At 50.6% G+C, this 25,608-nt stretch overlaps 1 protein-coding gene across 1 annotated transcript; it reads left to right on the forward strand.

Annotated features, from left to right (window-relative positions):
• The first annotated feature begins 8,315 nt into the window (after positions 1 to 8,315).
• LOC146204238 (uncharacterized) lies at positions 8,316 to 9,840 on the forward strand. The gene is made up of 2 exons (XM_084586327.1): positions 8,316 to 9,360; positions 9,709 to 9,840. Exon 1 carries the CDS (start codon positions 8,351 to 8,353, stop codon positions 9,320 to 9,322), a length of 972 nt encoding a protein of 323 aa, XP_084442453.1. The 5' UTR covers positions 8,316 to 8,350; the 3' UTR covers positions 9,323 to 9,360; positions 9,709 to 9,840.
• The last annotated feature ends 15,768 nt before the right edge of the window (positions 9,841 to 25,608 follow it).

The following is a 25,608-nucleotide window of genomic DNA, read 5'->3' on the forward strand; positions in this document are numbered from 1 at the left end:
GAAAAAGTAGGGGTACACTTCAGCTTTTCATTCGAGAGTGTGGCGCGGCAGCCTTAGTAGCTCTCGTTTGTTACTCCCCTTGCTGATCCTCGTTCGCGTATATGTACATTGAAACTCGCTTAATCACTAACTATTCCCACATACTCATTAGCATACAGTAATAAGCTGCCACATTATATGAAATATTACCTGGCATAGACATGAAGCCCAGCTCTAGCCGGGCCGAAGGTACCTGCGTGGCCATGGGGCAGCATGTCAGGATCGAAGTGTCCCAGAGGGTTCTATTGCCTTCTCATTCTCCCAGCCTCCCAGATAAAGCGTCCCAAGTGAGCAGCTTCGGTAAACACATTTCATGTCATGTGTTCTCGCAGATGCAAACCAGAAGTGTACCATGTTAGCATACATTAAAACATTTTTAAAGCGAACGAACACAGTTAATGAAAACAAACTCTTGCGCATACGAACGAGCTGCGATGCGAGTGATGTCAGTCCATATTTTGAAGTGTAAATAGTTTGCGAGTCATTCTGAACAAAGCTCGCCATAGCGTCTTTGTGCAACCAAACTGAACAAAGCTCATGTTAAATAGAAAGTCAAATGAACGACCAATGTTTTAGTCGTACGAGCAGAACTATATCTCTGACCCACTTGCCTAAATTTCTAAGGCAAACAGTGGCTCAAGTTCCTGTCGGTGTTGTTAATGTCGTTGGTAATTAACAGTTCTAGCGCCAACTTTGTGTATACGATGCACAGTGGCTCCGCGACAAGCATGTTATTTCCGCCGCGGCTGCGTGCTCTTGCAAGGAATCAAACGTGACCGAGGCGAGCTGATAATCGCGTAACGATGCTGGCTGAGTGAACCTTCCGGCACGCAACCAATGCGGAGCCGGGGCAGCAGCTCCGCTTGTACCAACTGGACGCCGCCAGAGCTTTCTACTTTTCATTCCGCGCATGTACCGAAATTATGCCCTTCAGACAGATAGTACCAGCTGCAATCAGCAGCTTATTCGGGAGCCCCATTAAAACTCGTTGCGGAGCTTCGCTACCGATCCGCGTTTTCGCACGGCGACGTTTATAGACGCGTCTATAAGCGTCGCTATACGGCGTTGCAGGACGCCCGAGACAGGCGCCGCTGCGGGCTTTTCCGATCGGCAGGAGCGTGCGCGGCCCTGCCCCGACTGTCGCTGCGTCAAGAGGCCCAAACACACGGAGGAAAGCAGAATGGGTGCAAGAGGAAGGCCGCCCGTACGCACAGTCGAGATAAACTGCCCGCCGCCGCCATCCAGAAACAGTGCGTGTTTCCAAAACGAGACGCCCAGTCGCCGCCGGAACGGAGGCAGAAAACAAAAACAAAAACAAAATAGCGAACAGGAGGCGCGGCTCTGGGTGACGCGAGTGGGCTCATGCAGGGAGTGCACGCGAAAACAAGAAGAATGGAAAAGCGTGCTGCAGGCTGATATGACTAACGAGCGGCCTGGCCTGTCTATCTGTTCCGGACGCACTGCTGGCGGCGAGTGCATGGATAGTTTGGATAGACGTTAGGTGGCTAGGACGGGTATTGCTCAGTGACAGGCGAGGCGAAGTTGGCGTGCTAACTCTCACGGTAGTTCGCGGGAACAACAGGTCCGCACGCTGCCACCACTAACGACCAGCTTTAGTTATGCCCCTCAAACGTGCACTTGAGTCGACAGGGCTCCTTGTTCTGTTATTGGCCTCCACCAAGTTAACGCGCGTGCAATCTTGCGCGGGGTAGCCGAGCTCGTGACGAAGGACACCGAGCCTTTTGGATATTGGGAACAGTGCCCAATAATATTGCGGATGTGTAACGCGGACAGCCCACTTGTGGTAGCCGAGACGAATTAAGATGAATAAATCGATGATTTTCAAAACTTGCCCAGAAAGATGTAGTTGATGATACGGCCCCAATTATTTCCTTCGCCCAACACTTAAAGAATTATTTGAATCCGCTCCTTTCTAAGCTGTCACTTGCAAGCATGATCGGGGTGAGATGACGGTTTACGTTAGGTATACGTCGGCGCGAGGACCGCTACTATTGGCAGAATCACCTCGACAAATGGAAAGTGGAATTAAAACCGCGGTTTGATTACATAGGCCTCCGTCCTTGTCCGATACTCCTTTATATTTTGAGCAGGCGAGCGACTGCACCTGTTCCAACTGATTCGCATGAAGCAGCAAGGCGATTGAAATAATTCCTCCTAATGCGACAGCTTTAAAGGCCCCATTCTAAAGAAAACCCGGCGTCGGCGTTGTTGCTGTCGACGTATTGAGGGGAAAATCACAGGGATGGCCTTTGCAGCATGGTAGTTGGCAGGCGATGTCATAGTGCACTGACTAGTCGTCGTGGTATTGTGTGACGTCACGAGACGACATGACAAGGCCGACTTAGTAGGCTCTGCCAATCCGGGCTTCTCCTTTGAGATGGGAGGGTGACGGGAATTGAGTCCCGAGTCATACAGGCTAACCGTACGCAACGCATATATCTAAGTCTTGCTTATATATATGTTCGGTGCTCTAGCATATAATGTTAATGTGGTTTCTTAAGACTGCGTGCTAATGGGTACGCGTGCAGGGGAGCCGCAGGTTGGAGCCGCTAGCGCTCTCACGTCATACCCTTAAAGACCTTTTTGCCGGTTTGGTTGCGCTGTCGAGCATGTTCAAGCATCTATACTCCGTTTCATACATCAGGTGCAACGCAACGAAAGCTACGCAAATAGTCTGAAAGAAAAAAAAAAAAGGGAAGTGGTTCACACTGGCGACTTGTGGAGGTCGCGCGGCTCGATTTGTCACGGAGGGGGAGACCGGCGACAATCGTCGATCAACAGGGAGTGTTCACATCGGAATGCGACTCCCTTCACGACAAACCCCTCTCCGAACGAGATTTGAACGAAGGCCCGGCTTTCGCGCCTTTACGGCTTCTGCTACCGCGCTCGGGGTAGATCAATTCGGACTCATTTCGGTTATGAATATGTGAAATTATCAGCGAAGAACCGGATTTTTTGGTCATTCCCATGTTTGGGACTGTTTCGACCGCCAACGCGCTATAGTTCGACGAAGACGGAAACAGCGGTGGTGTGTGCGCTGTTGTTAGCGTTCTCGCGAAATAGCAGATCACAAAATCGCCTCATGCCCGAGCGTCAAGCACATGACCAAGGATACGAGTACAAACGTGAATTAGTACGCTTCACTCTCGCAGTGCTCCTTAACATATGCGCCCAACAACTGCGGGCGCAGTAGTGCACACGCGCGCATGCACTCTTGAATTTTCCCGCCTTGGAAGGAGGCAGAAACGCTGCACATTGGCTCAGTTGCTTTGCGACTTCAAGTCGCATCGCAAGAAATCGGTCAGCAAGCGACTCCATGGCGACTCCCTCAAACGGGTCGCTGGCGACTCGTTCGGGTCGCCCCCTCCGTGACTAATCGCCCCCTCCGTGACGAATCGTGTCGCGCGACCTCCGCGAGTCGCCAGTGTGAACCAGCCTTAAGCGCTCGTTTCGTGGCTGAGTGATTTCAGCGGAAACTGGCTCTATTCTGAGCATTCACGTCTGCAATAACTTGCTTCGTGTGCCTGGACGTCTTCGCAGTGCTGATCTTATAGAAAAAATCCGCTCCGAACTTCGAAGAGGCGGTCGTGGTCGCTGCGTTGCGCAGCGCGGAGGGCACCAGCTGGCAGGGTTGCGGGGAAGCGAAAACGCGACACGACCGAAAACGACAAACAAAACATACAAATTCACCGCATCCGATCTTTTAACCCTAAAAAAGGTGCTTTTTGTGGAGTTGATGGCAAATGTAAGATGTGTTAAGCTTGCAGACAAAACAACTATTATTTCCTTTCGTCAAGAGCAGGCACTATTATCCATCGCGGATGCGGACAGCGCAAACAAGAACTCTAGCTGAAACGGAGTATAAATCTGTCGCCTCTTTCAACTCCCGCCCTATGAAGGAATGGCGATTCAGAGGCCCACATAGACCGGGCTCACTTATAGTACGTCCTTCTCGCAAGATGTTCAACTTTCGTGATCGATTTCTACGACGCTTCACAGCGCCGATAAGGAATATTTGCAAAAGTGCTTTTAACGACTATCGTTGATTGAAAAAAACAACAACAAAAACAACGAAATGGTCAGGATCATGCGGTCAAGTAATTAATTGCAGAAACGAGGAACTATGCGAGGCTTAATGTGCAGAAGCTGCGCATAAGCTGTGAGGAACACTGTATAGTGGAGGCGCCCAGGTTAGCTTGGACAACCTGGACATTTTTCAATAACAAAAAGGTACGTTATTATCACTTAGAATTTAACGTTTTATCCACATGCAATCGGTTTCGATTGAGGTGCACCGGAGCGAGATGTAAAGGTATTTTTAATTCCGCCTCCGCTTTCGAGGGGAGGCTGATTCCTAGTAAAACGACGACACCCATTTTTCAAACGCACTGAATGGCACCAGCGAGAATAAGGATCTTTTAAACGTTCACGCGCCTTTTCTTTTCATCCTACTTGAACTCCTCACCCTCTTTAGGCCTTGACAGTCGACCGCCATCCAATCTTCGGTAACAAAACGCACCTATCACACGCTCGTCAGACCAAAAACATTACTGAGTCCCTACCTGTCTGTGTGACTACTACTTTTTATTATATTGGTGCAATGGTGAATGTGATTATATAATAAACCGTTTTCTCTTCCCGACTTCGATGCTGCCGCACAGAACTCGCCGTCAACTCCAAAACGATACACTCGAAGTTCTTGCGTTTTTCTTGCGAGCTGCTTGCGATCATCCACGCGAATTTTGTCAGGCAGTTCTCTCATTTTAGTATTATGTAGCCTCTGGTAACCTATAATTGTGATCTAGTACGCTTCATCTCCTGTGTTTCAACTCGAGCAGTCGCGAGAAGAGGGAAGAAATTAAGCGAAATACAGCTGGTGAACGTTGATGCAAGAGCTTTACATACCGTCTTTGGCTAAAAGAGGAACGGCGCTCATTCAACGAAAAAAATGATCAAGTCTGCGCACGTGCCGAAGAAGTGCCCCAGGTACCCACTGTCGATCGTGTGCATGTATACAAAAGGCTATCGCGAAGACAAAAGTCTTGCCTTGGGAAGAGTAATGCTCGAGGCGTGCACGCTGCGCCGCAGAGGAAAGCGCTGCGGAATCCACCGATGACCGCGGCGGCAACAATAGCCTCGCTTCCCCGTCTTAATTAGGCGCGCCTGCCGGGCGTGCGTCCTGCTCGTCCTCGACCGCGCTCAGGGAAAAAGGGAAAGAGGTGCCCGCCGAGCAGGCCGGCCCGAAACCAGGGCGTCGGACAGCTGTGGGCAGTGCGCGTAATGAACGCGCTGATAAGCCGTATTTTTACCATCGCCGGGACGACGAGCAGCCGCGGCGACGCGGCGCTCCTCCCCGTCGGACTTCCGTGTGCAGGGGAAGCGAGAGAGAAAAGTCCAGCCGGGAAAGAAAAAGTATCCCTGCTGCGACTGACGATTCGACGCGAAAGCGCGCCGACTCTCTCTTCGTGCTCGCTTTCTCCGACATCCGCGCGCACTTCGGCTCTGGGCCCCTCCTCTTGCTCATTCTTTAATCTCTCTTTTCTTGCTTGTGTGCGTGGTTCCGGCTAGGACAGAGCTAGGCAAGACTGGGTCGTCCGGCGTTATCCTCGATCGAGAGCCGATCCGTATAAAAATGCACCGCGCGCCGAGGTGTGGTCACACTTGGATTTGCCTCTTCCCACTGACCAGGATACCCAAGATGAACGCTCTTGTAAGTGCCGTCCGCCGCTGCTACTCGCGGGGAGCCGCAGTCGACCCGAGAGTCCCGGCTGCGGCACCTGCGGCGAGTGGCCAGGTCCTTGCTGCGTGAGCCCTCATTGCGGTACCAGATTCAGCCCTTATTAGCCGGAGTCCTTTGGCGGCCCTAATCCATTGTGACACTGGGCCTTGGTGTTTCCAGCTGAGTTAACTCAATATAGCGAGAGACAAGACTGCAAGAACTGTGTATTAAACGTGAAGGAAACAGGCATATCTTTGTAGGCTGGATAAAGCTCGCAATGGCCGTAAGTTGTAGAAAGATTCAAGTGTGCTTTGTAAGTCGCTACTTAAGTTATTTCGCAACAAAGAGGTACATCGCAACCTCAGAAGCTCTTACTTGAGCACGGTGGAAGAATATACACTTGAGTCTCGAGCCTTCATGGGAAGGAAGTGGCCTCAGGGAATCGAAGCGCGTGATTTCAGTGTAACAGCGCATGGTGGTGACTCTGGCGGTGCTCCTTGTTCAACATCTTTTGCTCTAGCCTCAAGGCAAGCGGTGTCGGACAAGGTAAATCACTACATACAGCATGCTACGCATTCGTGAAATGAGAGAAAACTCAAAACAGTCACGCAAAAGGTAAAAATTTCCAGGTTTCCACACAGCTCTTGTCCTCAGCGCAACCACTTTTCCTCGCATTTCATATTTCTTAGAGGACGGACGGCGTCTCTGTCTAGCTACAATGTCAAGTTGAGGAATTTGAAAGTAATTTCAAGGAACTTGTTAGAAATTGAGTGCTTCAAGGAAAGGCAGTCTTCAGCGCGCTTTACAGCACATAATTTGTGATCTTGGGAACCGTATAGCACCCACTGTTATCTTCTAAACTGCCTTGTTGGGAAACGCATTCTTTAGCTGCAACCTGAAAATCCTCAGAGTTTGGCTGTTCATCCCAAGACCGCAGCCGGCCGAGATCGAACTTGCGGCCTTGGGATGAACAGCCAAACTCTCAAGCCACTGAGCCACCGTGTCGGATACTGAGGATTTTCAGGTTGTAGCTAAAGAATGCGTCTCCCAAAAAGGCAGTTTAGAAGATAACAATGGGTGCTATACGGTTCCCAAGATCACAAATTATGTGGTGTAAAGCGCGCTGAAGACTGCCTTTCCTTGAAGCACACAATTTCTAACAAGTTGCTTAAAACAAATTGCTCGGCCGTATTCCGATGGCGGGGAAATACAGAAAACCATCCGTATGGTGTGCGTTGTCAGCGCATGTGGAAGGAAGCCGGCTGGTGCAAATTAATCCGAAACTTTGCACTACGCTATCGCCCCAGGCACAATAAATCACCCTAAATTTACACTTGTAAGCCATCCTCAATATGTTATTGCCAAAATATATCAGACATCACTCTATGTTTAGCTAAACAACGCAGCAGTTCTTAGTCGTGAAATTTCGCGAACGGCCCTCCGAGGCCTCATTTCAGAGCGGCATTGGGGAATGCTTCACCGTGCATGAAAGCAAACGGTGTCGTGTTTACAAAGCGGACGATTATGTCGCAAAAGGGCTACGAAAATCAGTTTTGTCACCAGTTCTATTTTTTTTTATCTCTTTAATTAGACCTGAAGACCTTGTTTCATTGTCTTGTTTCATAATCACCCTGAAAGCGGTAAATAGTACCCGTGCTTCATTCAAAAATGTACTAAGATTAGGGCCCATAACAGTTTCCGTCTAGCTTTCTTGGGCATAGCTATATTGTCAGGCGACTGGGAAATATTGTAACACACTGTTATCCTCATCGATCCTAATAGTTTCGAAGAGTAGCAAAATCTTGCTTTGATTGGTCGATAGGGTCCTAAAGTCATAACCACGTGACTTGACGAGAAAATGTCAAACACCCCAAAATGTTCACGTGGCACGCGACGTCATGAGTGGGAAGAAAGTGATTAGAACATGTTATACGTAAAGCGAAATAAGCATCACCGCATATGTCAAATACTTTAACTTCATAAATAAATTTATTTCACTTCAGGAAATATGCCTTGAAATTTACGTTTCTGGCTTGATTCCAACCCACCACTCATCACACTCCTTTGTTGTGTGCCACACACGCTGCCTAACCACACACGCTGCCTAGTCAGCGCAAGTACCGCTTGTACGGCTTGGGAGCAAGCGGGCACTCGTATGTCGAATGGTCATTCATGTAAAGTGGTATCTTACAACTGTATTTTAATGAGTACGTGTTTAATATGCATATGTGTAAGACCACAGGCTACTATCGCATCATACCCTTATAGTATCCCTCATTATTTTTATGTTTGCTACGGCAAAATCCAAAAGGGTGCGTTTTTGGTAGCATTTAGCAATAACTACAGGCATACAGAGAAAGTATGTACGGATATGTCGATTGTTACAGTGCCTTCTTACGATATGCGAAAAAGAATGCATTCATAGAGAAGTTCTCAATGGGGAAAAAAATGCGCTTCACAGGAGTTTCTGGGTACTTGTGGCCCTGCAGTTCATTGTGTATCATTTGCGTCTACTTGGTGGCTGAGCACCCCTTTTGCACTTCTCCCCAGGTACTCGTCCTCGCGGCCACGATGTCTCAGGCGCTAGCGGGTGGCTACGCCGGCGGCCCAGTGGGAGGAGGCGGCGCTGCCGGCAGCGCCGTGGTCGCCGGGGGTGCGGGCGTCGTACACGGTGGCGGCGGTGGCGTGGGCTTGGGCCTCGGCGGTGGTGGCGGCGGTGGCGGCGCTACTCTTGTGCCCGCCCATGTGGCCACCGTGCCCCTAGCTGGCCACGGTGGCCACGGCGCCGTGGGCCACGTCAAAGTAGCTCCCGTCAAGACTGTCTCTTACGTTAAGAAGCCCGTCGTGAGCGTCAGCTACGTGACGAAGCCTGTGGTTAGCTACGTGAAGCATCCAGTGGCCACTGTGTCGCATACGGTACAGCCCGTGATCACGCTTAGCCACGCCGTGGTCAGGGACCTCGGCGGCCTTGGAGCCGGAGTCGGAGGCGGCTTTCTCGGTGCAGGCCTCGGTGGCGGTCTAGAAAACCTCGGAGCTGTCGACGGTGGTGTCAGCGTTGTGAGCGCCTATGGCCTTGGAAATTACGGTCTTGGGGTCTACGGCACTGGAGCTGGTGGAGTACATGGAGGCCTCGGATACGGAGTAGGCTACGGAGGCGGCTACGGAGGCGGCTACGGAGGCGGCTACGGAGGCGGCTACGGAGGAGGGTACGGAGGAGGCTACGGTGGCGGATACGGAGTTGGCCTCAAGGGCACGGTAGTTGCCACTGACGTCGGCGCACTTGGAGGTTACGGCGGAGGGGTCGGCTACGGAGGAGGCGTCACCTACGCTACAGGACTAGGCTACGGTGGTGGCTACGGTGGAGGCTACGGAGGCGGCTATGGCGCTAGCCTAGGGCTCGCTGGTTACGGTGTAAAGGGGGACCACGGTGTAGGTGCTGTTGGTGTTGGACTTAAGGGCGGTTATGCACCGAGTCCGGGGTACGGAGGAGGACTGGCTGGTGTCGGGGTCGGAACAGGCTATGGAGGTGGCCACGGATGGTGAACTGACGCACCCTCATCTCATCCTCATACATCACACTAGTAAGTGTCTTTACTACATACAGCAGGTTACTGATTTCACCAAGTCGCACGGCTGACTTCTTGTATACTGTTCCAGCTAGGCGCGTTATACACTGCCGCTAAGAAAAGAGATTTCGTTCCTGGGAGTAATCCTCAGCATTCAAATTAATCATACCATTATTGTGTCCCTGATTGGTCAAAACGCTGCAACTATAAAGTATAGCAGACAAGGAATGAGCCATCGAATTATGATATGTATATCAGCCCTGCAATGCACAGTGTTGTGTTAATATTAACGATGTATAGCCCCAAAAGCTAGCTCTGGCCTTGCATTCGCTCAACTCTTTTGCCGCCTTTCCTTTGATGCAGGTCCATCCTAGAAAGCATCACGAGTCCTCAGGAGCCACATCACCACTTCCCACATTGCGCGCCCTGTGCGCCACCTGTACAGATTCGGGGTCTTCGTATATACCGAATAAATCATGACTGTTTTCTGAAGGAAGCGTGAACCATTTTTTGCTTGGGAAAAAAAAGAATTCGGTTAAACGAGAACTCTGTAGGACGCGAATGGGCAAGCAAAAGTCTCGTACAGTAATGATGCCAGCCATAAGTAATGTCCACAACACTAGACCAGTTAATACAACGCTTGGTCAGTGAATACGATCACTGGGATAGGAAAGGATCGCTGGGAGGTTCAGCGCTGACATTGTGCACGCCTCGCTAACAACACTTACACGAAGACACATCTCTGCTGCCCGAAACGATAGCCGCACCATGTGAGGCGCACACTGAGCCACTCTGGTTCAATGTTGGATCGTCTCGAACTTTATTATCGGAAAGGGGAGGGGAGGGGGGGTTGATGAATACTCTTCAGCTCAAAAATAATATGTTTGTGTTGTGTCAGCCATGTATTCATCGAGTTGAAGACTGCCGTCTTCATTCGCCAGTGGAACATATATCCTCACTAAAGAATAAATAAATGCGCGATGCGCATCAAGCACACATGTGCACACACGTCCTCTACGGCTCAAGCGAATCGTTTCCGTACAACACCTACTCAGATAAAAGCACACTGCGGCACGGGTATTCTCCCATACGTTCCAACATCCAAGCGCTTAACCAGTGGTAAACACTGGCAGCCAGTAGACTTCTACAAAAAAGTAGGCAACAGTTTGTCTTTCGTAAGTTGGTTTAGGCGGCAGTCTGTCGTTATGGGAATTGACTACATTAGCCTCGCTGCACACCTGTTGTATGCTGTCAACCACGTTAACAAGATGCACAAAGAGGCAGGTGACAGGCGTAAAGACGTTTCCACGTCTTTGCTTAAACATGAAGGGGGGGGGGGGGGGGGTGAGGCTGTACAAAAATATTCCGTTTGAAGTATTGCCCCTCTTACGATCATACGAAGCTTACATGGAAATTCTTGAGCATAAAACGGTTCGAACGCCAGTGATGGCCGAATGAAAGGAATTAATATTACAAAAACACCAAGTGGTGCAAACAGGAAACAGTATAGAAAACAACATTGTTATGTATTCTGCCAGCGACAGCACTTCGGATTTCTTGAGAAATCTTTTGTAGTCGGCAATTTTCGCATAATAATGTGCGGTATCATCATTTGTCTGTGTTCATTTTAGAAGAACCCTCTCTGTACAGCCGTACCATGCTTAAAAATCTCTAGTGAACCACCCCAGCGCGGAGTAGCAGGCCAGAGGCGTTTATCACAGGCCGACCTTTTTGCCTTTCTTTCATTAAATACGTTTCTCTCTTTCTTTCTCTGTCTTAGTGAACCAAGATGGAATCCGCTTTTTTTCTCTCGCGTTCCAGGATTTTCTGGGTGTCAGTAAGTCATCAGACCATTTTGGCAGAATCCTTAGAACAGACGACAGTCCATCCAGGCACGGACAAAAACTAGTGAGGCATTGAAGAGCGTTGTGTGACATCCTTGCTATCGTCTGTCCGTCCAGAGAGGGAGGCACAATTTGTTATGGACGAAAACCAGCGCCCGTACTGTAAAACCAGCCGACAGCCAAGCTTTTATAGGTCTAAGCGTCTACTCGCCTCTGAGTGCATCAGATTGGGACAACTAGTTAATCAGTAAGTGTTTCTTATTTAGACAACTGAGCACAGTGATAAAACAGACACGCTTACCGCGCGAGAATTTCAGAAAATGCGTCATGGATAACTTTTAAAACTTCAAAAAAAAAATCCGTAGTTAAGACAAATTATTTCGCTCAGTTAACGTGTTAATTAGCATGTGGTATGTCTCATAACTGCGCAGGCAAACTGTTGACAAAAGAGTTCAGGGGAAAACGGTTGCATGGCAAAAAGTACCTTGTACGCATTGACAGAGACGCCCAGAAACGCGATCAAAACACAAGCCCAATAGCGGCTCTGAGAGGTTCTATTTCCAAAGCCGTTTCTTGTGCCTACTAATGCATACTCTGAAGAGGAATGTATTACTCCGAGATTGACCAAAAAAAAAAAAACAAAAAAAAAACAATCGACAATGTAAACTGCCTCCGTGTTTCCTCACTTTTCTTGTTTCTGCGCCAAGAATACGATACACATCTCAGTAACGCGCAGGGCGTTGTCCGCTATACTGGCGAGCGTGCGTATAAATAGAAGTGGCGCGCTAACAGAATGGACTTACGCGCGGGCAGCAAGAAAAGGGGCGCCAAGATTAGCGTGCTACGAGCGAAACAGAAAAGGCAGAAAGATCGGCACCACTGGCCCTCTCCTCCTGTCTATATCGTGCCCGTGCACTCTGGCGCCAGCGCCTTCACCGCACGGCGGTCGTCCACGAGAAAAAGTGCGCGGAGCATAAACCGAGCCGACCTAAGTGACGCTCGTGAGAAAAGTCACTTTGTGCAAAATGCAAACACCAGCGGCGCCTCCCCTGTGTCTGGGGAAGCTCGAAAACAGTTGTCCCTAGGAGCCCATCTTTGAGTGCAGCTGGCGTTAGTGTAAGCTAGACTATTTAGAAGGAAGCGCGGGGTGCCGTCGGGGTGCCCAATGTGAATCGAGCTCCAGCGCCACACCGTTAGCATATATGATCGCCTGCTAATCGACGATATGTGCCGATCGAGGAAGTGTTTATGGTTTGGTTGCCTCGCCACTGCCCGATGGCTGGGGACGCCGTATTATTCTTATCGTGCGGAAAACGTGCTGCGCACTGCATATGCACGGGAGAGCTCTGCACACTTCCGTTTTTCCTCGCCAGCCAAAAGAGGATGCCCGCCGGATAATGACAGCACATTGATGTGCAGAAGGCCTTATTCTCACGCTGTATTCGTATGGGTAGTACGGGTAGCGTGTGTGCCACGCTAGAAGCCGTCGGGCGATTTTATTGGTGCAAAGTAACAGTTGCATGCGGAGTGAAGCGGAAGAGATCGCGATGGCGATATTCGATCCTAGCTGCGTGCGTGAGACATTCCCACGCGTACTATGACAAGGAAAAATGTCGCGCTCCCTAAGCGGTTCGGCTTTTTCACCGGGAAACTACAGTGTTTTTAAGCTCAACCGTCCATGCTTACAGCCTGTATGAAGAAGATCTAGGAAGAAAATTTATTGACTGGACTCTTGCACACAGTACAGCAAGAAGCTTTTTAATGCCTTTCTAGCTTGTCCTGTTTGCGCACGTTGCAATTCCCACAACCAGTTTCACCGGCACAAATCCCTATTTTAAAACGCGTTGAATCAAGCTGGCATTGAAATATGAAATGACGTGCGTCATCAGCTAAATTTTCCCAGCCCTGTTAGATTCTTTCATTTCAGCCTTCATTTGCTTGCGTAATTCCTTACCCTCTGAAACCGCAGCAAGGTCCGTCCGTCCGTCCGTCCGTCCGTCCGTCCGTCCGTCCGTCCGTCCGTCCGTCCGTTCGTTCGTTCGTTCGTTCGTTCGTTCGTTCGTTCGTTCGTTCGTTCGTTCGTTCGTTCGTTCGTTCGTTCGTTCGTTCGTTCGTTCGTTCGTTCGTTCGGTTCGGTTCGGTTCGGTTCGGTTCGGTTCGGTTCGGTTCGGTTCGGTTCGGTTCGGTTCGGTTCGTTTCGTTTGGTTTGGTTTGGTTTCGTTTCGTTTCGTTTCGTTTCGTTCGTTCGTTCGTTCGTTCGTCAAATAAGATAACTATCTTATCTCAAATGAGAAATCCGTGTTGACAGCGCCTGTGATGTCATGTGGTCTCATGACGTCACATAATCCGCTGATCAACCAGTAGCCCGACATGTCAGCTGCCAGGTACCGTCTGCCAGAGCCATGCTCTTGATTCTTCGCTCACAAAGCCGACGCCGGATTTTCTGCAGAACGGGGCTTTTAACACTGTGGCGATAAAAAAAAACCGAGACAGTAGATATACGACATAAAAATCGTACAGGTAGCAATGACGGCACAAGCTGTGCAGTCACTGAAAGCCAGTGTCTGTCTTCCTACATTTGGGTTTGGAGGGATGTCGAAGGTAAGCGGTTCACTTAGGCACGCAGGTGTTTGAAAACAGTGGTCCGAAAACCAACGCATAGTGTTTCAACGGCGTTAATGTTCAGCGAAGAGTGTCAAAATATATAAGGCGATTACACTGGAGGTGCTTGATCGCATAAAATACTTTCATTTCATTTATTTACTTTCAGGGCAGTTCGGCGTTACAGAGCGGAGTGGGTAAAAACAAACAGAAAAAAAAAGAATACAGGTGTATTGGACAAGTTAATGAAGACGATTAATTATACAACAGACTTGAAGCCCTCTGGTGCGGTGACGGACACGGCGGTGGCGGAAAGGTGGTTTCAGTCGTCGTTAATCATTGGAACAAAGGATTCAAAATAAAGATTATTTCTGCAGTTTTGCGCACCGACTTTGAATCTGTGGTCTGTACGGGAATAAAGATAAGTGGAAGTAGTAAAAAGATAATGTTTCAGTCTTTCATTGGCAAAATAAATTTTGTGGAACAATGAGGAACATACATCACGTTCCTGCCTCTCTCTATGCATCTGCTCTCCAGTGCCTTCTGTGTCGCCCCCATTAAAACCAACCTTCTAGTTACGAGCCCAAACGGCTACGTGACAATATATATATATATATATATATATATATATATATATATATATATATATATATATATATATATATATATATATATATATATATATATATATATATATATATATATATATATATATATATATATAGGCTTTCACTGAACTTTCCCGATTATCCTATTATATATATATATTGTCACGTAGCCGTTCGAGCTCATAACTAGAAGGTTGGTTTTAATGGGGGTCGACACAGAAGGCACCGGAGAGCAGGTGCATCCAGAGATGGTCGGCACCCAACTTCAGCCTCTTCGCACCGAACGTACGGGGGTCACTTCTTCAAGTCAGCGCACTAGGTTCGCAATGAGCAGGAGGAGGCGGAGGAAAAAGCTTTATTTAAATAAAAAAATGTGAACACTCCCAGGAGGATCTCTTAGTCCAGGAGCCCTCTGGCTGTTCTGTCTAGCTTAGCAACTGATCTGCAAGATGCGTGCCTAGAAGGGCAGCCTCTCAGGATCGCGATGAGCAGCCGCCCAGCGGCTGCTGTTGCACGCGCTGCATTAACCCCCCCCCCCCCCCCCCCCCCATTTCTAAAAAAAAATGTCGACCCAACGAATTCGAAAGGAAAAAAATTAAGCAAGCAAGCAACATGCGGTAAGGCTGCGTGCTAATCTTCTTGGGCAGTTCTCGCTAAAAAAACGGCTTCATGCGCACGACGTGAATCACCTCGGGTTTTTGCTGGCGACGACTAGTAGCAAAGCCGTCCGGAAGCCGCTTCGTACGTGGCATCACACTGTTGACGGAGTACTTTATATGGGCCATAGCACTGAGGGCCAAAGTACTGCTTCAAAAGTTTCTCGGATAGTCCACGACGTCGAATCGGAGTCCAGAGCCACACTCTGTCATCCGGTTCGAAAGTGACTACACGGTGGCGGTGATTGTAACGCTGGGCGTCTCGGCCTTGCTATTTCCGGATGCGTGCCCTCGCCAGCTGTCGCGCTTCTTCTGCGCCCTGAGTAAACTCCTCTGCGCCAGCTTCGAGGTCACGGCCGTAGTGGGGCAACATGGCTTCCAGAATTGTCGAAACTTCGCGGCCACACAATAGAGAGAAGGGCGTCATATATGTTGTTTCGTGCTGCGCCGTTTATACGCGAATGTGACGTACGGCAGGACGTCATCCCAAGGCCGATGTTCAACATCCACGTACATGGACACCATGTCGGCGAGAGTTTTGTTCAGACGTTCTGTCAAGCCTTTAGTCTGTGGATGGTATACTCTGTTGACCTGCGATGGGTAGTGCCGCTCAGCTGCATGACAGATTCAAGCAGCTTGGCAGTGAAAGCAGTGCTTTGGTCCGTTATTACAACTGTCGGGGCGACAATTATCCACCTGTTACCCGAAACAGAATCTGGAAAAGGACCCAAAACATCTATGCCAACTTGTTCAAACGGGCATCTTGGCACTTGAACAGGATTCAGTAAACCGGCCGGTTTCACAAGCGGCGTTTTCCGTCGCTGGCAATCATGGCATGTTCGTACGTAAAGTCGTACTGCGGCCGCAAGGTTTGGCCAGTAATAACTCTTCTTAATCCAGGCCAGAGTTCGAGCATACCCCAGGTGACCCGCGGTGAGCTCGTCATTGCATGCCTGCAATAATTATTTGCGAAGAGACTCTGACAAGACGAGAAGATGATCTCTTCGCACTGAAGAGCAGGCACCAGAGAGCAGGTCCAGAGCGCCGAGAGGCGGTCGGCACCCAACTTCAGCCTCTTCGCATCGAACGTAACGGGGTCACTTCTTCAAGTCAGCGCACGAGACTCGCGATAAGCCAGCAGCCGCTGCACCCCCGAGCAGCCACTCCGACTGGCTGACTATGCTGTTACACTTCATGTCACAGCTGAACTGAAAGAATATATATATATATATATATATATATATATATATATATATATATATATATATATAGATTGAGGACAAAAGTAAATGAAAAAGTTCTAGATCTCGAAAAATGGCTAGCCGTGTTGTTTCGATAAATAAAATAAAGCAATAAAAAAAATGGTTCCTCGTGATGGCAGCGCCTAAGTCCCGAGACGACTCCCAGATAACAAAATCCACGTTTCTCCTCAGTGGTCTCTCCGAATAGGTTTTTGGTACGCACTTGGTGAATGATTTTAAATAACAACTTGTCACGTGACAACTTTCTTTGAAAGCCAATAAATAGAGCTTGCGTGATGGAAACAACGTAGCTAGCCGTTTTCTGAGGCAACCTACAACTCATCAGCGTTCACAACATGGCCAAGGAACTTGAGTTCTGTATACCCGAAGTGGCATTTCTCGAGCTTCAACGTGAGATCAGTAGAACGGAGCGCTTCCAGTACAGCTCGAAGGCGTTCGAGGTGTTGGTCAAATGTTTCGGAAAAAACAACTACGTCGTCCAAGTACACAAGACAGATCTGCGACTTGAGGCCAGTGAGGACGGTGTCCATCATCCTTTGGAATGTAGCTGAGGCAGAGCACAATCCAAATGGGAGTACTTTTAATTCATATAGGCCATCTGGAGTGACAAATGCGGTTTTTTCTCGGTCTCTTTCGTCTACTTCGATTTGCCAATAGCCGCTTTTCAAATCAATAGATGAAAAATACTTCGCACGTCGCAATCTGTCCAGTGAGTCATCGATGCGCGGCAACGGGTATACATCTTTCTTTGTCACATTATTCAATTTCCGATAGTCGACGCAAAATCGAAGAGTGCCGTCTTTCTTCTTGACCAGGACTACTGGTGAAGACCACGGACTTTGTGAAGGCTGCACAACACCATCATCCAGCATCTCCTGAACCTGCGTCTGGATCACTTCTCGTTCTTTGGCAGACATACGATAAGGCTGCTGTCGTATAGGGCGAGCGTCTTCATAAGTAATGATGCGATGTTGTGTGATGGGCGTTTGACGAACCTTCGAGGAAGAAGCAAAACAGTTCTTAAAGTCCAGCAACAGTAGCTCTAAGGCCCGCCGTTTCTCCTTCGACAAGTGGCAGTTAATGTCGATGTTGTCAAGAGATGACTCATTAGTTTCGACTGCCGTGGATGTAAAACAGACCGGATCGTGCGTAACAGGGTCAGCGAAAGCGATAGCAGTTCCCGGAAACAAGTGCCGGTGCTCATTAGAAAAATTTGTGACAAGGAGTGCAGCCCGGCCATTGTGAAGCGACAATAAACTTCGAGCAGCGCAGATGCCTTGAGCAAGCAGGAGTGAATGGTTCGCTTCCGCTACAGCATCGCCGGCACGGAAATCGTCACAGGTAACTTCCACAAGAACACTGCTTCGCGGCGGCCGCGAGACGCTCTCGGCGGAAACGCGAAGTGCGGCATTGCAATGACTGCTACTATCTCGTTCGGCAGATTGTCCCATCGAAAATGTGACGCGTCTATTTCGCAGGTCGATAACTGCTCCGTACTCTCGCAGAAAGTCAATGCCGAGGATAAGGTCACGGGAACAGACACTCAAAACGACGCAACTAACGACGAACGTATATCTGTTAATCTGAATACGAGCCGTGCACATCCCCTTTGGGGTAACTATATGACCACCGGCGGTTCGAAGGTACACACCTGGCCAAGCAGTGAGCACCTTCCTCAAAACAGTCGTCACGCGACCGCTCAAAATCGAATAATCCGCACCGGTGTCCACTAAAGCATTGACTGTAGTACGACCGTCTAAAATAACAGGAATGTGCAGAGAAACACTTTTGGCTTCCCTAGGGGAAGGTACCAGCAGCTCGCGGTCGGATCGAAGCGGCGACGACGGGAGGTCTTCAACGCAGCGACTACCAGCGGCCTCGCCCCCGAAGGTCGCTGTTTTCAGTTTTCCCGAGCAGGGCTAGACGAGCGGCCTTGCCCCTCTCGCGAGGAACCTTGGGTGGACGTCGATGAGCGCCTTGGTGAAGGTGAGTGGGGCTGACGCTGCCAACGAGATGAACGCTGTTCCGCCAAGTACTCTTCAATAACTCGGGGTCGTTGAACGAACCGGGGAGGAGGCGAGTCGATACGGAAGCCGTGAAGACTGAGGCGTCGATAAGGACAATCCCGGTAGAGATGGCCTGGTTCACCGCAGTGGAAGCAGAGTGGACGGCGGTCAGGCGTGCGCCAAATGTCGGCTTTGCGTCGGGGCAGGGGACGTTCGTCGAAGTACTGCACTGGTTGCACCGAGGGCAGCGGAACTGTAGGCGGCGCGGGAATGGGTGGCGGTGAAGGGGGAGCCTGACTCTGCAGAACTTCCGCATATGTGGGACGATTTTCGGTCCCCGACAGCAATGGCGGGCTCGTAACTATAGGCGAAAGAGCGCTCTTGAGCGCCTGTCGTACCTCCTCCTGCACTATAGCAGAAACGGAAGCTGGTGATTGCTGCAGGGGGTTCCAGAACTTTCTCAGTTCTTCGCGCACGAAACTGCGAATTAGTTCACGCAAAGCATCAGGATGCCGCTCGGAGGATGCAAATGACTCCGCTGTTGTGCCAGTATGGAGAGGTCGGTTATAAGCCGCGGCACGTTGTTGTAGCACCCTTTTCATTGTGGCGGCCTCCGCAAGGAATCCGTTTACAGTCGACGGTGGGTCGCGCAGAAGGCCTGCGAACAGTTGCTCTTTCAAACTCTGCATCAAGTACCTGACCTTTTTGTCCTCGGACATGGCGGGATCGGCTCGCCTGAAGAGGCGCGTCATGTCCTCAACGTACGCTTGGACACTCTCATTCGGCATCTGGATGCGAGAGTAAATGGCACGTTCTGCATGTTGGCGACGATCCGCGCTAGTGTAGGCCTCGAGCAGTTGACGACGGAATTCCCGCCACGATGTTAACATTTGCTCTCGGTTCTCGAACCAGATCCGGGCGCTATCCTCAAGGCTGAAGTAGACGTTCCTTAGTTTGGCAGTATCGTCCCACTGGTTAAAAGCAGCGACACGTTCGAACTGAAGGAACCAGTCCTCCACATCCTCAAAGAGGTCACCATGGAAAGACTTCGGTACCCGAGGGGCCTGCAAGCTGTAGTACAGTCCGGTGCGACGCCCGTTACCTGCTGAGCAGACGCACTAGATGTCATGGCGGCGGGTGATGGCTGAAACTCCGGAGACAGTCCCTGGAGCCGTCGACTGGAGCGATGCACGGGGGTGTCCAATGGCACAGGGCTGGCGCGACGTCTTTCAGATGGAGACTCTTGCATAGGTGATCTTACCCAGCACCTCCACCAGAATGTCACGTACAAGGGGATTGAGGATATCAAGAATAGCAAGGGGTTAGCTCCGATACAACAGCGGTGAGCAGCACAGACGCAAAACCCGCAAGCGACACTTCGTCGTCCTTCACTCAGCCATGCGCCACCTGGCAATGCTAGGTGGCAATATAAAGGAAACCATAGGGGATATTTTTTTTTGTTGTTGATGAATATGAATAATTAATCGTATAGGTAAACGGCTAGACAGCAAATGAAAAAGCAACCACCGGCCACTGGTGGGATTCGAGCCACGACCTCCAAAATTGGCGTCCGGCGTTCTACCACTGAACTACAGCGACAGTTGTCTAACCTTCCACTTGCTTAAGTGTTCATATTACGTTCGCCAGTACCACCCTCCACCATAGCGGCGGATATGTAACGTCCTGTGATACCGCGAGTGTCACGTAGAAACTGATCTAGCGGGGAGGGCGCGAGCTGTGTCATAACCCTCTTACGCTACCTATGAGGTGAAGGTCGCCAGATTCGAAGTCGTAGTTAAGCTGATTAGCGAACAAATGAAAATGAAATATTTATTATTTATTATTACCTCAGAGGCCCCATCCAAGGCATATTACATGAGTGAGTGGGTTTAGGCACACAAAAATTCTGATAATTTGAATGATGATGGGTCGGCGTGAAGACGGTTTTGGTCAAGTCATTCCAGTCTTATGCGGTGTAAACAAAAAATAACAGGTGCGCAGACGTCCGGGAGGGGGAGCATAGTTGGTCTTCTTGTGACTTGCGTGACTGGAGGTGCGATAGGCAGAGCTGATAAAAATTCAGGGGGCACTTTGGCTCACTAAAGTGCTTCAAGGCGGAAGCCTTCCTTCTCTGCTGCGCTGCTTAGGCATTGACTGCGAGACCGTTTATGATTGATTAGAATTGTGACAAATACTGCGCCTTTTCTTCGCTGTCAACCAATTTTAAACGACCCCCATGCCTGCTGCACTGCGTCTATTTCTATCTATGCTCTGTGGTGAGGCGTTCGAGGAAGCGCCAAATGAAAGGCGCCCTACGAACGCCTGGATCGAACGCCCGGCGGGGTCAGCTTCGTATATGCGTGAATCTCCTGGTGACGCCATCACAAGGCATGACTTCAAGCCCGGATGTGACGTCATTATCACTTCCAGTTATTAGAGATTACCGGATGTGCCGTCATGATGACGTCACATCTGGTCATGGCGGCACCATGTAACGGCTATGGACGTCTCGAAACGTCTAACCATTACTATTGGTTAGTGATAGTTAATTATGACCTGCACTTTCTGAGTACTAGTTAATGTCTGGTTAGTGTTAGTTAAACACCCCTTAACTAGTAAGTGATGGTTAGTGATAGTTACGATGACCTCCAAATGCATGGGTTCCTATGTTATTACTAGTCGTAAATTATCATGAAATTATCTTGAAAATGCCTTAAATCATGTTCTGATATCATCCGATTGCTATTGATTATGTATCGATTCAATGGTGATTGGCATATGCCCATATAAGCCATGCATCCGAAACGCGGACACTTTGCTAACGACAGTATGAGGCATTAAAGGCTTTCGCCTTAATAAACTTGAGCAAGGGATGATAAGTCTTGTGAAAATGATGCAATCTTGCGATGTTATGACGGACTGCTAAGTTTGTAAGGTCAGCCTTGCGTTTTAGTTGAGTGACACTTACATGATAGGTGTAGGCCGAGTAGATGAATCTTGCCGCGCGAGTTTGTGTTGCTTCGAGAAAATTAGTCAGGTTACTTTAGTGAGAGTCCCAAACAGTCCTTGCATGTTCAAGTTTCGTTCAGATAATGTTAAATAAGCTAGTAATTTCACTTATGGAGTTGCTAGGCGCTGGCTTCGCTGGAAATAGCCGAGCACACCAATTAAGATCGCCAGTTAGATGAATGCCTAAATTATATATATATGTGTGTGTGTGTGTGTGTGTGTGTGTGTGTGTGTGTGTGTGTGTGTGTGTGTGTGTGTGTGTGTGTGTGTGTGTGTGTGTGTGTGTGTGTGTGTGTGTGTGTGTGTGTGTGTGTGTGTGTGTGTGTGTGTGTGTGTGTGTGTGTGTGTGTGTGTGTGTGTGTGTGTGTGTGTGTGTGTGTGTGCGCGTGTGCGTGTGCGTGTGTGTGTGTGTGTGTGTGTGTGTGCGTGTGTGTGTGTGTGTGTGTGTGTGTGTGTGTGTGTGTGTGTGTGTGTGTGTGTGTGTGTGTGTGTGTGTGTGTGTGTGTGTGTGTGTGTGTGTGTGTGTGTGTGTGTGTGTGTGTGTGTGTGTGTGTGTGTGTGTGTGTGTGTGTGTGTGTGTGTGTGTGTGTGTGTGTGTGTGTGTTGATAAAGAGGTGATTTCAGGATTCGAGATAAAGTATTTTGAAGATGGTGAAGACTGATGTCGGTGAAATGGTAGTAGAGATGCTTTTGTCTTGTTTAAGGACATAGCTATTTTTTTACATCAGGTTATTGCTAGCAAGGTGATGTTGAAAATCCTCCAAGGTAGGCTGCAGCAGCGTGGCCTTGTGGTAGAGCATCCGCCTCGTGTTCGGGAGGTACCAGGTTCGATCCCTGGTGTCGACGGGTACCCACCGGTTTCCAATGGGTACAAGCTTTCCCCCGGTCTGGTGCTCGGCTCTTTGGGGTGAATGTTTGGGAAAGGGCCACATAATGGGCTTTTGCCGCACAAGGCGGACTTATTGTTGTCCGATGGCGGAACTGATCACTGCCACATCGGAGCAACTATTAAGAAGAGTTTTAGCTCGCCAACAAGTATCCCCCAGGCTTACATGGGATCGCCCAGGCCGAGCCCCTTCCCAAGAGCTAAGTCCCACAAAATGGCGGACACCCACGCCGGGTACCGCTCTTGTCCCAGTTTACGTCTGGTCATCGTCGAGCTGAAAACGAATCCTGCAGCTCTCCCAGCGCGCGTGGCGGACTTGTCAACTACTGCCACCGCGTTGGTCGTGTTGTGGGTCGCACCCACGTGCTCGGGCAGGCGGGATCGCAACACCCGTGGTGCACTCCCATGACGTGCACCCCTGCCAGACGCCTTCGCGCCCCCGACTTCGGTAACTCCCTTCGTGCTGCGCTCCACGCGAGAGCCCGATTCTACCAAATTTTGTTAAGCGTCTTGGATTGGACGCCGGCCCCGTATTCCAAAACCTTTTGGGACCTACCGCCTACGTACCGGAAGCGCGAGTGGAGGCTTCATCCTCCACCCCTCTGGTCTCACAGCGGTACTACTGACAGACTCTCAAAGGGTGCTTGCACCAGTTCTGCTTTCGCTTCGCCTTCACTCTCTTAGCCTGCTGAGACGCCCGAAGGCCTCAGTGTTTCCCAGGACGGACCTGGCACGCCGGAGGTGGAGTGAAGACAGTCTCTAACAGCGCCCCCATGCCTCCTCGCGGGCTGGGTTACACGGGGTTGCCCCTACCCCTGATGACATAAGTCAGCGGGGATTCCCCCGCGGCGTCCATACATAGAGACTTAGCCGGCACAGCCCATCCCTGGACTGCACCGGCGGGGAACAGACTCTTATTTCCCGCTACGAGGAGTGGTCACCTCCAACTCCAGCGGCTTCCACCTTGGATTACAGGGAGTTGGTCGCTCCCCAGCCTTATCCCTAGTCCCGTTTATCAATAGGGTACATCATCGGTAAAGGCTGTCATTTTCAGTGGGCCCCAGCGTAGCAGTTCCTAAGCCCGAGAATCTACCCCGCTTTAGCGGGGTAGACTTCCTCAGAGTGCACAAGACTCCGAGGTTCCAGTCGGCCGTCTGAGCATTCACCGGCGTGGCCTCTCTCGATTACAGGAGCGCGCTATTGCTCCCAGCCTTATCCCTCAGAGCTTCATCGCCAATGGTTGCACCCCTCTCGGTTACATTGGGTCAGCCTGGTGGCATTAATTTGTCATCGAGCAAACTAAGGCAGTTTTCCCGATGATGGGTGGATTGACTTTTGGTTGGTCACTGGGAGGGGCTGCGTCCTCCTGTAACCGAGAGGGGTGCAACCATTGGCGATGAAGCTCTGAGGGATAAGGCTGGGAGCAATAGCGCGCTCCTGTAATCGAGAGAGGCCACGCCGGTGAATGCTCAGACGGCCGACTGGAACCTCGGAGCCTTGTGCACTCTGAGGAAGTCTACCCCGCTAAAGCGGGGTAGATTCTCGGGCTTAGGAACTGCTACTATGGGGCCCACTGAAGATTACAGCCTTTACCGATGATGTACCCTATTGACAAACGGGACTAGGGATAAGGCTGGGGAGCTCCCAACTCCCTGTAATCCATGGTGGAAGCCGCTGGAGTCGGAGGTGACCACTCCTCGTAGCGGGAAATAAGAGTCTGTTCCCCGCCGGTGCAGTCCAGGGATGGGCTGTGCCGGCTAAGTCTCTATGTATGGACGCCGCGGGGGAATCCCCGCTGACTTATGTCATCAGGGGTAGGGGCAACCCCGTGTAACCCAGCCCGCGAGGAGGCATGGGGGCGCTGTTAGAGACTGTCTTCACTCCACCTCCGGCGTGCCAGGTCCGTCCTGGGAAACACTGAGGCCTTCGGGCGTCTCAGCAGGCTAAGAGAGTGAAGGCGAAGCGAAAGCAGAACTGGTGCAAGCACCCTTTGAGAGTCTGTCAGTAGTACCGCTGTGAGACCAGAGGGGTGGAGGATGAAGCCTCCACTCGCGCTTCCGGTACGTAGGCGGTAGATCCCAAAAGGTTTTGGAATACGGGGCCGGCGTCCAATCCAAGACGCTTAACAAAATTTGTTAGAATCGGGCTCTCGCGTGGAGCGCAGCACGAAGGGAGTTACCGAAGTCGGGGGCGCGAAGGCGTCTGGCAGGGGTGCACGTCATGGGAGTGCACCACGGGTGTTGCGATCCCGCCTGCCCGAGCACGTGGGTGCGACCCACAACACGACCAACGCGGTGGCAGTAGTTGACAAGTCCGCCACGCGCGCTGGGAGAGCTGCAGGATTCGTTTTCAGCTCGACGATGACCAGACGTAAACTGGGACAAGAGCGGTCCCCGGCGTGGGTGTCCGCCATTTTGTGGGACTTAGCTCTTGGGAAGGGGCTCGGCCTGGGCGATCCCATGTAAGCCTGGGGAATACTTGTTGGCGAGCTAAAACTCTTCTTACCGAAGCGTGGCCTTGTGGTAGAGCATCCGCCTCGTGTTCGGGAGGTACCAGGTTCGATCCCTGGTGCCGCCGGGTACCCACCGGCTGTTCAATGGGTACAAGCTTTCCCTCGGTCTGGTGCTCGTCTCTTTGGGGTGAAATGTTTGGGAAAGGGGTCATAGGTCCCAAATAGTTGCTCCGATGTGGCAGTGATCAGTTCCGCCATCGGACAACAATAAGTCCGCCTTGTGCGGCAAAAGCCCATTATGTGGCCCTTTTTTTTTTCTTGAACCAACATGTTTGGTTCATGGCCCCTTTTCCCAAGCATTTCACCCCAGAAGAGCCGAGCACCAGGCCGGGGGAAATCTTGTACCCATTGGAAACCGGTGGGTACCCGGCGGAACTGGGGATCGAACCCCGTACCTCCCGAATGCGAGGCGGATGCTCTACCACAAGGCCACCGCCGCGGGGGAATCCCCGCTGACTTATGTCATCAGGGGTAGGGGCAACCCCGTGTAACCCAGCCCGCGAGGAGGCATGGGGGCGCTGTTAGAGACTGTCTTCACTCCACCTCCGGCGTGCCAGGTCCGTCCTGGGAAACACTGAGGCCTTCGGGCGTCTCAGCAGGCTAAGAGAGTGAAGGCGAAGCGAAAGCAGAACTGGTGCAAGCACCCTTTGAGAGTCTGTCAGTAGTACCGCTGTGAGACCAGAGGGGTGGAGGATGAAGCCTCCACTCGCGCTTCCGGTACGTAGGCGGTAGGTCCCAAAAGGTTTTGGAATACGGGGCCGGCGTCCAATCCAAGACGCTTAACAAAATTTGGTAGAATCGGGCTCTCGCGTGGAGCGCAGCACGAAGAGAGTTACCGAAGTCGGGGGCGCGAAGGCGTCTGGCAGGGGTGCACGTCAT

The sequence above is a fragment of the Amblyomma maculatum genome, chromosome 1, assembly GCF_055883805.1.
Source record: "Amblyomma maculatum isolate TAMU_Amacu chromosome 1, ASM5588380v1, whole genome shotgun sequence".
NCBI lineage: Eukaryota > Metazoa > Arthropoda > Arachnida > Ixodida > Ixodidae > Amblyomma > Amblyomma maculatum.